Below are 13,673 nucleotides of genomic sequence, written 5' to 3' on the forward strand. Positions count from 1 at the left end.
GTTATTTTTGAGTTTACTTAAATAATTATACATATTCCAGTATTTTTCCTACAAATAATTTAAGGCAAATTTTTCTTGGAGTTAAAGAAAGAAAATTCAGGTTTTACTAAATTATTTGGAAAACTTTATTACAGCATGGACAAGAGAGGGCTTTTTCCTGACCGAAGACACAGAAAGGGAGAAACCAACTCTTCAGCTTTTACAGGATTTTCCAAACGACCTCTTCTGTCCCAGATACTGGTTCATAAATAGTTTTTCTCTCTGCGTGTCTGTGCATGTCTTATGGTGGAGCTACACTAATTTTCTCTGAGTGGAAAACTGTTTTGCATGTTAGCAAAGGCAATCAAATTAATACGAATGCATCAGCTATGTGTGCTATTAATGTACCCTACATTTATCTTTTCAGTTCACTTTAAATGGCATATGATAAATATTGCATTAGACTGTGTGCCAAAGTCTCTTTGGCAATAGCAAGCATGTTTTAGTTAAAAAAAAAAACTCTCTCTGCAGGCACCTAGCATCAAATCACTGCCAAAAACACAAGGCAAAATTCCTGGTTATTTCCTGACAGTTATTGAGTTTGTGACTGAGTGAAATGAATTAGTGTATACTTCTGTTTAAGAAAATAGAATTGCTGGCTCTGGCTGGGCCCACAGCTCCTTCAGTCCCTTTATTACCCAGTTTTGGCCATCACTGGAGGTTTCAGGAAGTGGCTTTAATTTTGCATGTTTATTTTGGGGCTCTGTTTTATACTTATTTACACGTGTAAGATCAGAATCTGCCTTATATGGACTGCCACAGCTTGCGTTTTCAAAACGTCTTAGATGAAACGTGTTGGGAAGTATTTTGTGAGGTCAGAATACACGGCTTTCTCTAGGAGGTACCCAGGCTAAATATTTGCAGAGACCTCTCCTGTAGCACTTAGCAGCAAGGACTGAAGCGCAGGGCAGGGGAGGCCGGCGAAGCTGGGAGGCTGGAGTCAGAGGTTGTCAGTGTGCCTCCATGATGAAAATCCAGGTTTCCATGTGAGGCCCGCCATGTGATCACTGCGTATTTTTCTCATTTTTTGCCTGGTGTTATCTGTTTCTGAGTCTTCTGTTCACAGTGGCTGGCTCTCCTCCTTTTCATCCATACGTGCCAGGCACATTCCATTCTTTGCTCAGTTTCCCTCACTGACAATACCCTCCCTTTTCTCAGCCCATCCAAGTCTGACCCAAGGCCCCGCTGTCCTCTAGCTTCTCTGTCCCCTCCCTCAGCTGAACTCTCCTGCTCGCCATGAATTTCTGTAGCTTTCATTTGGCGGTTGCTTGTAACTGAATGTCAGCCGCGTGCTATGCAACATGCAGAAGTGAAAATGCCTATTTTATATACACATTTTCTATTTTCTCTACTCTTAGTGGTAAGTGTCATTAAGGTCTAGTTGGTTGATGTAATTCTTAATTACAAGTGGAGTGACTGTCCCTACAAAGCACCACATTGATGTTGTGTGACTGACCAGAAGCATGAACCAGTAAACGTATGAGTCATCAATCCATAAAAATAGAGAGATATTTAGTGGGAAATAAGGGCACTTCTTGAACGTGGCTTACCTAACAATGGAAGTGGTCATCAGTCAAGGCCCCTATCTCCTCCTGCCTCTTTATTTCATACTCTTTCCTGGCCTCCCCAGGCCATACCATGCTCCTCCACCAGCTGATCCATCCCATCGAGAGGGTAGACTTCTGTTCCGTTAAGAGCTAACAATAAGAAAAATCATTGAACCAACAGATTGACAACGAGAGTGGGATAAGAATGAGGGTACCTCGGGGTCACTGGATGCCATGGGTTTTGTCAGTGGATTAGAGGACTTGCTTTACTAGTGCTCATGAGGGTGCGATGACCGTGTAGACTCACCTGGAACCGTAGGTATTTATATCTGCGATGACCTGAAATGAGACCTCCCATGAAAAAGAAGGGTGTTTATTGTGGTGATCTGCCCTGCCGCAGACAGGTTGTGGAGTTCAGGACAGAGGGATTGGAACCACTGGATTCCTGGTCCTCTCACGGTGGGCTGCCCCACCATCGGATGGCCCTTGCTGCAGTTTTTCTCCCAAGTGGTTGCAAGAACTGCCTGTTTGATTCCTGCAGCCTAGTTTCGAGGCTCCCAAACCATATCCCAGGCTCCCAGTTCTTTAGATGAAATAGTAGAACATTGTCCGTCTTGTGGGCCTCTGGATAAAGATGTAGATGTTCAAGGCCTCTCAAACCCAGGCTGGGAAGGTAACTAGTGTGTGTTTCTTTCTCTGTGAGGCTCTCATAAGGGTTCACTCTGACCAGAGAGTTGTCGGGTTTGATGGGTCTCTGGAACCCATTGTGAGCTTTCGTCTCTGGGCTCATTCTCTCCCTCAGTATCTCAGGGCCTGACCTAGGCTGTGGGTGGGTGCGAGAGGCAGCAATGAACTTCTCGTGGCTGCAGAAACTCTCTCAACTCTAGTCTGAGACTCAACTCTGTTTCGTTTTCCTGATTTCAAACTGATGGCAACCTTAGTTTAGCCTAAGTGTTCACAAACTCCTCTGGAGGGAAAATGTGTTTTTGGACTTCCCACAGTATCACAACTTTCCCACCATTAATTACCAGCTTTTCCAGTTGAGTAATAGTGTCCACATAGATACAAATGTTTGATTAATTGGGTTTATCATAGAGGTATTGCCAATTTTTAATGATCCAGGAAAATACACCAAGGACCTGAAATACAAAAAGCATTGGACGTGCTGCTGGTTTAGAAGGTACTTTCGAAATTTTTACTGCTCAGAAGCTGTAGCAAGAGGACCAGGTGTCACCTCACTTCAGGTGTGAGTAGGGGCTAAACAAGAATTCTGGTCTGTCAGGAGAAGCTTTACAGACCTTTGGTCAGAAAGGATTGTGTTCAGTTGCTAAGCTAGGGAGTGCAGTGTCAAGAATGTGTTCTTTTTGAGCTTCTCTGGGGATAGCTTTGCAGTTGTGTAAGCCGAGGCAGGGGACATTTGGGCTACTGGAGGTGAAGAAAACAGATGATGAGAATCGACTTTAGAGGTTTGACCTTCCAGCCAGACCCAGTGTTCCATCTCCTTCTACTTTCGCTCTTCATGAATTGAAAGAGAAGATTGAGACTTGTGGAAATTGTCTTCCTATCCGAGTTCCTTGCTCTCCTGTCTCAGTTGCCTTTGGCTAATCTCTTCCTTCAACCTGCAATGACCTTTCTGCTCCAGTCTGTGTGGCTGAATCCCATTTCTCTTAAGTTCTCAGGCTTAGCAGCAACTCCACAAAGGCGTTCTTGATGCTTATGGGTGGAAAGTTGTTCTTGTCTCTCCCTGCTTTGAACTCCCACAGGAGTTACCAAACATTGCCTATTGGCACTCATGCCTTACTTCTGATCTGCACGCATATTGTACTTACCCGGGGGCACTGTGGCCTCCATGAGGGCAGGAAAAATGAGTTTTTGTCTTCGTACCCTTTGCTGTGCCTAATCTGAATGTATTCTCCCCTTCTAGAAAAGAAATCCCAAGAAGTTATTCTCCCATTGGAATAATGACTGCTATGCTATTTCTCTCCCTAACCTCACAGAATTGTGAAGATGTCCTTCTCGTTTAAGGAGTGATTTTTAAATCTCTTCTCCACAGGTTCGCGTAAAGTGAGTCTGTCTTCTTGGTACCATGATCGGGGTTGGGCCAAGATCTCCAACATGACTTATAACAACGGAAAACTAACAGTTAATCAGGATGGCTTTTATTACCTGTATGCCAACATTTGCTTTCGGCACCACGAAACTTCAGGAGACCTAGCTACGGAGTATCTTCAGCTAATGGTGTACGTCACTAAAACCAGCATCAGAATCCCACGTTCTCAGACCCTGATGAAAGGAGGAAGCACCAAATACTGGTCAGGGAATTCTGAATACCACTTTTATTCCGTAAACGTTGGAGGACTTTTTAAGCTGCGGTCTGGTGAGGAGATCAGCGTCGAAGTCTCCAACCCCTCCCTACTGGATCCGGATCAGGATGCAACGTACTTTGGGGCTTTTAAAGTTCGAGATACAGATTGAGCCCCGTTTTGTGGAGTGTTATGTGTTTCCTGGATGTTTGGAAACTGTTTTTAAAACAAGCCAAGACGGATGTCGATAGTGACGTGAGACTACTGAGAGGCACGGCCCCACGGTACAAGACTCAGCATCCGAGCTCTTGACCCTATAGAGAACACGCGTGTTTACAGCCAGCGGGAGATGCTGGACTCACGGTGTGTTACACAATGGTTTTTAAATTTTGTAATGAATTCCTAGAATTAAACCAGATTGGAGCAATTATGGGTTGACCTTATGAAAAGCTGCATGTGGGCTACGGGAGGGGATAGTCCTTGCTCACGTGCCCCCATGCAGCCACAGTGGATAGGGTATCATCTAGTGCAACTGAAGGATCATCGGAAGGGGTAAATTCTTTTGAATTGTTACATCATGCCGGAACCTGCAAAAAATACTTTTTCTAATGAGGAGAGAAAATATATGTATTTTTATATAATATCTAAAGTTATATTTCAGATGTAATGTTTTCTGTGCCAACTATTGTAAATTATATTTGTGCTATAGTATGTGATTCAAAATATTTAAAAATGTCTTGCTGTTGACATATTTAATGTTGTAAATGTACAGACATATTTAACTGGTGCACTTTGTAAATCCCCTGGGGAAAACTTGCAGCTAAGGAGGAAGAAAAAAAATGTTGTTTCCTAATATCAAATGCAGTGTATTTCTTCATTCTTTTTAACTGAATAGATTTTTCAGACTTGTCAAGCCTGTGCAAAAAAATTAACATGGATGCCTTGAATAATGAGCAGGATGTCGGCCACCAGGTGCCTTTCAGATTTAGAAACTAATTGACTTTAGAAAGCTGACATTGCCAAAGAGGATACATAATGGGCCACTGAAATCTGTCAAGAGTATTTATATAACTGTTGAACAGGTGTTTTTCTACAAGTGCTGCAAATTGTAAATTTTTTGTTTTTTTCAAAATAGAAAAGTTATTAGTGGTTTATCAACAAAAAAATCCAATTTTAATTTAGTAAATGTTATTTTATACTGTACAATAAGAACATTGCCTTTGAATGTAAATTTTTTTGGTACAAAAATAAATTTATATGAAAACCTGCCTTGTGATTTTGCACTTCCTCATGTCTCTTTTGCTCTGTGATCCTGTTCTTTTCAATATGGTAATGTGGCTTCTCTTTCCAAAGGCTACTGGGAGAAATGCAGATTTAATTAAAAATTAGAAGGAAATTCAATTAAATTAATGATCCTTGGAATTTGAAAAATAATTTGCAAGGAATTTGTATGCAAGGATATATTCACATAGAAAACGAAGTCTTCACTCAAAAAAGCAAAGTCTGTGTTATGCTGATATTGTGAGAAAAATATGGTGCTTTGTAGAAGTTTGTAATGTCTTAGAGAATAACTGTTTGACCTGGAGGACCACCTCAACATTTTATACCTGACTGTAGTGAGGAATAATTAACACAGTCCTGGACTCTTGTTCTCATGGGAATTTATACAGGAAAGCTGTCTGACCCAGGTTGGCTACTTGTGTGGGAGAGGTATAAGAAAATGAGCACCGCGGTGGCTCACGCCTGTAATCCCAGCACTTTGGGAGGCCGAGGCGGGTGGATCACGAGGTCAAGAGATCGAGACCATCCTGGTCAACATGGTGAAACCCCGTCTCTACTAAAAATACAAAAAATTAGCTGGGCATGGTGGCGCACGCCTGTAATCCCAGCTACTCGGGAGGCTGAGGCAGGAGAATTGCCTGAACCCAGGAGGCGGAGGTTGTGGTGAGCTGAGATTGCACCATTGCACTCCAGCCTGGGCAACAAGAGTGAAACTCCATTTCAAAAAAAAAAAAAAGAAAAGAAAAAAGAAAATGAGCAACTTGGGAAGGCACTGTACACCACGGTCTAAGGCACTTTTCATTTATGGATAAATGTTTCTAGATGGCTGTGACAGGATAGAAGGAGAAGAAAGAGCAGATGTTACAAAGAAGAAATTGTAAATTTCAAACAGCAGAGCTACAATGGGGAAACTCAATCACTGGCCAAAATAGGCCTACTATTTAAAAACCATCAGTACATCTGAGGTCAACTGGTACAAAATATGACTTCTGTATTGTATGTCCCAATTGCTGAGCCTTGGTTTAGGGAAAAATTAATTTTGGTAAGCAATCAGAGAGTTTCTCTACTCTCCACTGGCAGTGTCTTATTATGTCAAGTGCCTCATTAGCTACCCTGGGTCTCATAATACGACTCCATTACAGGACTAACAGGTTCATGTGCCCACTGCCCAGTCACAGTCCAGGTACACTGAGATGGCAGGATTTGTAGCAGAGAAAGACTTTAATTATCCCAGGGCACCAAGTAAGGTGATGGAAGGAAACGCTTAGATTCATCTCCCCTGAGGAGTTCTGGGCTTGGATTTTTAAGTGGATAAGAGAGAGTGAGGGGTTAGAAAATTGGGGTCATTGACAAGATTGGGTAAGAGGGATGAAATCATTAGTAATGTGGAAACTGCATTCCTTGGTGAAGGAGTTTCCCATGGGGTCCTCTTCAGACCAGCTGGCATCAATAGTTTTGCTGATATGCAGGACCCCAAAGAATATCTCAAAGGGAAAACTTACCATTTTGTGACGTTTAAGCTGTTGTCTATGGAGCAGTTAAAGGGAACTATAATCTTAGAGTCTACATGATTCTAAGAAAATAGGCAAACAAGTATGAGGAAAGGGCCGGAGAGCAAACCAACCTAGTGACGGACGCTGAGTGTGTTGGAAGTGTGGTTTATTTCTTCCCCCTCCTTGCTTCCCTGATTAATTTTATAACGTTTATAGGGACAGTTTCAAATCTGTCATTTCCAAAGGTGAATGACATTCATTCATTTGTTCTGATATCATTTCTCGAGTATCGGCTATGTGCTAGGCACGTGCCAGGCACTGCGGATGCTATGACACTCTCCCTGCCCTTGAGGAGTTTCCATTCTAGTTCCATTCTTCCATTCAAGGCTGGGAGCCAGCCTTGCAAGCGTGTGTGTGGTCAGTCCTAGGATATGGACACACACCGTGTGCTGTGGGAGCAGAGAGGAGGCTATGGAACCCATCTTGGGAGTCACGGAATGTCCCAAAAAGAACTCAAACTGGATAGGAAGTGGGGTCAAAAAAAAAAAGCTTAGAAAGTGAATAAAGAATATCCATTACCATTTTTAACTCAGAGGTAACTAAATGTGCAGTCTCTCAAAGACGAGCTAAAATCCACGATCTAGGAATGGAAAAAAAAAAACAAAACCAGGATCTAGTGGGGTAAGACATGGTGGCACCAGCCACATTGGAGAAGTAACATGGTAGAGGGCCTGCAAAGGCAAGACCCCGATAATGGAGCCTGCCTGTAACGTGAATTTTATGTACATTAGCACCATAGCAGGTGGGAGATGTTTTAGCACTTCGCTGGAATGAATCTATGACTTAATGAAAAGTGAGTATAAAACAGCTTATGTGGTGAAGGAGGCAACAGTAGCAAGTGGACGTACCAGGAGGTATGGAACAGCCGTTTTCTTTGTTCTAGTCATGCTCAAGGCTTCCCAGGCTGATTTGCACGGTCTAAAATACAGGATGCAATAGCCTACTTTCCCCTTCACACGCTCCTTTGCACTGCTGCTTTTCCTTCTCAATCATCCCTTTGACCCGTCTGTGTGTGTGTTTGAACTCTTCCCTTTTTTCTTTTTCTTTTCCCCCCAGTGCCTGGCTCTGGCCTCAGATGACTATTTCATTTCCGTGGTGGGCCTTGGGGAATAAGGAGGCTGCTGCCTCTAATGGAGATGGAACCAGGTCATGTCAGCACTTAGCAACAGTTCAGTGTGTTGAGGTGTGACAAAATCATGTCAGAAAACCGACACATACAAACTGAATTGTGTGCTCATTTTAATGACCTCATTTCAATCTTCTCCCTAACACATGCCAAATTTGAAGGAAGGAAGGAAGGAGGGAAGGAAGGAAGGAAGGAAGGAAGGAGGGAAGGAGTGTTAAATGTGAAGCCATCTGTCTTCTTGAAATGACATAACTACACCACACCATGCACTCTTGCACCCTTCAAAGCACCACATGTGCAGCAATTCTTGTTCAGTAAACTTGTTCCCCCTTCTTTGCCTGTTTCTTTTTCTCTATTCATCTCCATTAGGCCATCCTAGAAAAAAATATCCAGAGAAGATGGCCTGTTTCCCCAGTGACTTTGGCGGGAAGCTGAGCACCGCATGCATATCCTTTCTCTTTGGGTCTGATTATTGGTTTGGCTTGAGCTAGTGGCATCAGGTTATACTTGTACATCTTGGGAGCACAACTCTGACTCAAATTGCAGTTCTGTGTGTGGCCAAACACACGCTTGCTTCACTTTTGGCTTTGTTAATCGATTCTTCTGTTTCCTTGCTATGAAATTGAAATATGTTTCCCAGTAGCTGCATTTATAAATGCTAATTAGTTATTGATTCACATTATTATGATTTAGCCTTGTGTCACTTTTTTACAATAAAAAGTATACACAGTGAGTGTTAGATTTCAGCTACAAAGCAGCAATCTATCCTTTTGATTAATAACACTTGTATGATACTTCTACTCTTCCTGTAATTTAAAATTTTCATTTCCTAGTCATCTGCCGTCTGGCTTTCAATGTCTGTAAAGAAAGCTTGTAGAGTCTTCTGTTTTGAAAATTCTTAGATGTGTCTCTTTCAGCTGTCAGAGGAGTGAGCTAGAAGTTACTCCAGTAGCAGCATCCGGGGGATCAGAGGTGGTTTCGGAGGCAAGAAGTCTTCTATGAAGATTGGTAGATACTTCAGCCTCCCTTACAAGTGTTCTAGAATCAGGGGATATCACTCTCTCAGGCAAATGCCAGTTTCTTCCTTTTCCTGTGGATTCTGCAGACACTTCATTTTCTCAGAAGTGTGATCTCAACAACCTCAGGTTGATGGAACAAAACGCATCATGAGATGTGAACGTCTTTTGAAAGAAAGATTGCAGATTTAGGTGTCAGCCAGACACGGGCCTAAAGTCTGATCTCCACTGCCTGGTACCCTTGGCAGATGGCCATCATTTAGATTCGGTTTCCTGCCTTGTGAAGCGGGAGTCATCCTGTCCGAGCTGAGTCATAAGGATTGGCGCAAGACAGGGCTCAACAAACAGGAGCCACTGTCACGATTCTCCTAGCCCATTTGCTATGTCCTGGCCCAAAGTTTATGCTTTTTCCTCTCTCTAGATGCTGTGCAGGGCCCACATTAAGCAAAGTACTGTGCTCTGCGTCGTGAGCGATACCAGAATAGATATTGTATGAATTCCCTACAGCTGCCTAGATAACAAATGACCACAAACTGCCTGGCTTAAAACAACAGAAAAATGTTTTCTCACAGTTCTGGAGGCTAGAAGGCCAAAATTGAGGTGTGAGTGGGACCACAGCCCCCTGAAGACTCTCAGGAGGAATCCTTCGTTGCTTCCCCAGCTCGTGGTGGTTGCAGGCACCCCTGGGTGTTCTCTGCCTTGTAGCTGCATCACTGCAGCCTCTGCCTCTGTCTCCACATGGCTTCCTTCCCGTCTCTTCACATGGTTCTTCCTCCCTGTGTGTTCTCTGTGTCTCCAAATCTCTCTCTTCTTACAAGGACACCAGCCATTGGATTTAAGGCCCTCCCATCTTACCTTGATTAAGTCTGCACCTGTTCGGATGGACATAAATTTTGGGGGATGCTTTCAACCGAGTATAGATACAACAAACTCAGAGCCCGGGGATGAAGTAAATATTTAAAAGCCAAGCCATAAACTAATTATCATGAGATAAATGCCACAGTAGAAGCACAAGCAATGAGCTGTTGAACTCACCTAACTCAGAGAGGGTTTGCTTTCACTGAAATATGAATGAAACCATATTTTGATGACATTTGTATAACTATAATGTGCTGGTGTGGGCTGCATGTTTTCAAGAGATTTTTTTGGGTTGGGACAAGGCTCGTATGCATTCCTTTTTACTTCCACTCTTTGGATCCTTACCCCCCCACACACACACATGTGCGCGCACACACACACACACGCGCACGCACACACGCACGCACGCACACACATGCACAATTCACCCACCCTTCACTAGGACATCCTGGCTCTGCAGGTGACTGCTACCTGGATTTGTATTTACTTCTTACTTCTAATGGTGAATGTGATTTTGCTCAAGGATTAGAGTTTAATCAGTTTGAAAGAGTTCATCTCTTTAATAAATATGGAATAAGATGGAGAAAATATTACTCCCTAGAACTCCAAAGTGCAGTGGAAAGTACACCAGCTAGATGGAGCTTTTCTCAGGGGATCTGCAGGGCTGGCACTTAGCATGGTGTTCTGCCTGCATGCCAGGGGGCCACAGGACGATCAAGTGGGTGATAGCAGGAGGCACAGGTGGTCCAAGAGCAGAGAACCACAGTGGTGACTCTGAAGTCTTTGATGAAGTTACCTGCATCCTCATGAGTTTGTTATTGTTGCATTCCTGCTGGGAGCCAATGGAAGGGCAGAGTCTGACTGGCACTACAAGACATGGAATGGAGCAGGCTGCAGAGACAGGAGCAGAGAGAAGCACAAGGCCACAACCCGACCGCAGGGGTGGAGATGCTGGTACCTTGAAACAAGGTCCTTGAACCTTCTCTGGGCAGGGAGGCCTTCTTGTGTCAGTCAGTGTGCTCAGTATTGGTATAGGCTGGGAAGTTCCCTTTCTGCAAACCGAAGGCCGAGGAAAGCCAGTGGTGTAGTTCTAGTTCCAATCCAAATGCCTGGGAACTGGGAGAGCTGATGGTGTAAGCCCAGGTCTGAGTCTGAAGGCCTGAGAACCAGGACTGCTGCTGTAAGAGCAGGAGAAAATGAATCTTCCAACTCAGGCTGAGAGAGCAAATTAGCTCCTCCTCTGTCTTTTTTGTTCTATTCAGTCCTTCAATGGATTGCGTGATGCCCACCCACTCTGTGGGGGGTGGGTCTTCTTCACTCAGTCCACTGATTCCAACGCTAATCTCTTCCAGACAGCCCTTCACAGACACACCCAGAACTCATGTTTTGCCAGCTATCTGGGCATCCCTCAGCCCAGTTTCCTTGACACCTAAAGTTAACTGTCATGCTGCACTGAGGACACTCAGGTCAGATATAAAGTAGCTTGTTCAAATTTAGAAGGAAAACATCTTAAACTCTAATAGATGAAAGAGGAAAAGTCCACACACAAGTGACACCCAATAATAAACAGGACTTAAAAAAAATTTCTAAATGAAGAATTAAGTCATGAAATAGGAGATAAGAGTGTGTGTAAGTTTACCTAAATAGCCAAGGTTCAGAGAGATGCTATCTATAGCAAGAAGGGAAAGAAAGACCCCCAAAGAGCCTCAGATACATACAGCAGGTGCAGGACAGGTGCAGCACCTTCCACCTCCCTGTATTCTGCAACATCACCAAGACAGGTGGCACATACTCCAAAAGGCAGGTCTTATCTTGAATTCAGGCACAAGTCAATAGCACAGAAGCAGTGATGAGTGTCTGGTCCGTGGGAAAGAGATAAGTGTACAACCTGGGGGTGAGATCCTGTCTGTTCCGGCCTAAGGGCAATTAACATGGAAACAATTTCTGTGTGTGGTCAAGGTCTCCAAAACAGGGATTTAGCTCTGGAAGAAGAAGACTAGCAGAATCTCTAGAAGTGGGTCAGACTCAGGTGGCTGGCGGTATAGGCAGTGCCACCTGTCAAGACACCAGGGAGCTGTAGATGTGGGAGGAAACCCCAGGTGCCCAAGATCCCTGGGTATAATGGGCCAGATAGGAAGACAAGCTCCGCTGGAGTGTAGATTCAGAAAGAAGCTATGAAATCTCTTCCCTGAAACTGTGAAAGGCTATTACCTTCCGTATTAGTTTGCTAGGGCTGCTGTAACAAATAATGACAAACTTGGTGGCCTAAAACAACAGTAATTTATTCTCGTGCAGTTCTGGAGCCAGAAGTCTGAAATCAAGGTACTGGCAGGGTCAGGTTCCCTCTAGGAGGATCTGGGAAGAATCTTTCTTTGCCTTTTCCAGCTTCTGGTGGCTCTAGGAGTTTCTGTGGCTGTGTCACTCCAATCTCTGCTTCTGTCTTCACATGGCCTTCTCCTCTTCGTGTCTTTTCTGTTTTTGCTTTTTTTTTTTTGCAGTGGCATGATCTTGGCTCACTATAGCCTCTGCCTCCCGGGTTAAAGCGATTCTCACCCAAGTAGCTGATATTACAGGCATGCACCACTATGCCTGGCTAATTTTGTATTTTTAGTAGAGGAAGGGTTTCACCACATTGGCCAGGCTGGTCTTGAACTCCTGGCCTCATGTGATCTGCCCACCTAGACTTCCCAACGTCCTGGGATTATAGGCCTGAGCCACCGTGCTCAGCCTATTTTTGCTTCTTATAAGGGTGTTACAGTAGGTAGTCAGACTTGAGTAGTGCAGGAGAACACCCCCAACCAGGAACGTCAGACGACCGTCAGAGGATGATCAGGGAGTTGTCAAACTCTCTAAAATAATTGTTTTCAGCCGGCGCCAGGGAAGGGCAGTCTCCCAATAGATAGCAACACCTGAAACTGGTATCAGGAGCTTCCGGGTAAGATCTACAAGAGTTGACGGAGCGGGCTCACACATGCGCACTAAGAGGCAAAATGGCGGCGTTGATGAGTAGGCTCACACGTGCGCACTAAGAGGCAAAATGGCGGCGTTGATGAGTAGGCTCACACGTGCGCACTAAGAGGCAAAATGGCGGCGTTTAATTGGTATATGACCTTCCTCTAGGAATGCTCATCTGGTAAGGGAAGAACGCCTCAAGTGAACATGCGCACAGCTTTAGTACCCACATTGCGCATGCGCACAGCCCGCCCTAAGGGAAACCTGGGAAGAAGGAATGCGAGATCCCGTGCACTTGATCTCTCAAGTTGCCCACCTGGCCCTCCTCCACGTGTACTTCACTTCCTTTCGTTCCTGCTCTAAAGCTTTTTAATAGACTTTCACTCCTGCTCTAAACTTGCCTTGGTCTCTCCTGCCTTACCCCCTTCAGTCGAACTCTGCTGAGGAGGCAAGAACTGAGATTGCTGCGGACTCACACGGATTCACCACTGGTAAAAAGAGCACTAGTCACTGGATTTAGGGTCTGCCCCGTTAATCCAGAATGTTCTCATTTCAAGCTCCTTAATTACATCTGCAATGACTCTTTTCTTAAGGCCATATTCACAGGTTCTAGGCTTTAGGACATGAATATATCTTTTTGGGGTCACCCCAAATGCAGGCTGGTGTCATTCAGCCTGCAACACCCTCCACGGGACTGTGTCCCAACCCCAAGAGTTAATGGGGCCAGGCACACTGAAATCTTTCCCTGGCTCCCAGAGAGGAGCTGGAAAACCTACTAGGAAGAGTCTGAGACTGGGAAAACAGTAAGTAAAATAAAGAAAGATGCGAATGCCTAGATCTGCACATTTCTAAAAGGGTAACTTCAGGGAGACAGATCCCAGAGAGGAGAGACAAACAAGAGAATCTTGCTGTGTTGGGAGGGGGGGATAACGGATGTTTTCTTCTTTTCAAAATTTCAGTGACTGTTGTTACACCACCATTGAATTCAGTAATAAAGA

General features: G+C 44.3%; 1 protein-coding gene across 1 annotated transcript in view; it reads left to right on the plus strand.

Annotated features, from left to right (window-relative positions):
* TNFSF11 (TNF superfamily member 11) overlaps positions 1-5,157 on the plus strand; it is a 33,707-nt gene extending 28,550 nt beyond the window's left edge. Inside the window, exon 5 of the mRNA XM_002749019.5 lies at positions 3,640-5,157. Coding sequence (XP_002749065.2) covers positions 3,640-4,061 — 422 coding nt within the window. The 3' untranslated portion in view covers positions 4,062-5,157. The remainder of the gene's footprint in view (positions 1-3,639) is intronic.
* Positions 5,158-13,673: the final 8,516 nt, after the last annotated feature.

This window comes from Callithrix jacchus, chromosome 5 (genome assembly GCF_049354715.1).
Source record: "Callithrix jacchus isolate 240 chromosome 5, calJac240_pri, whole genome shotgun sequence".
In the NCBI taxonomy this organism is placed as follows: Eukaryota; Metazoa; Chordata; class Mammalia; order Primates; family Cebidae; genus Callithrix; species Callithrix jacchus.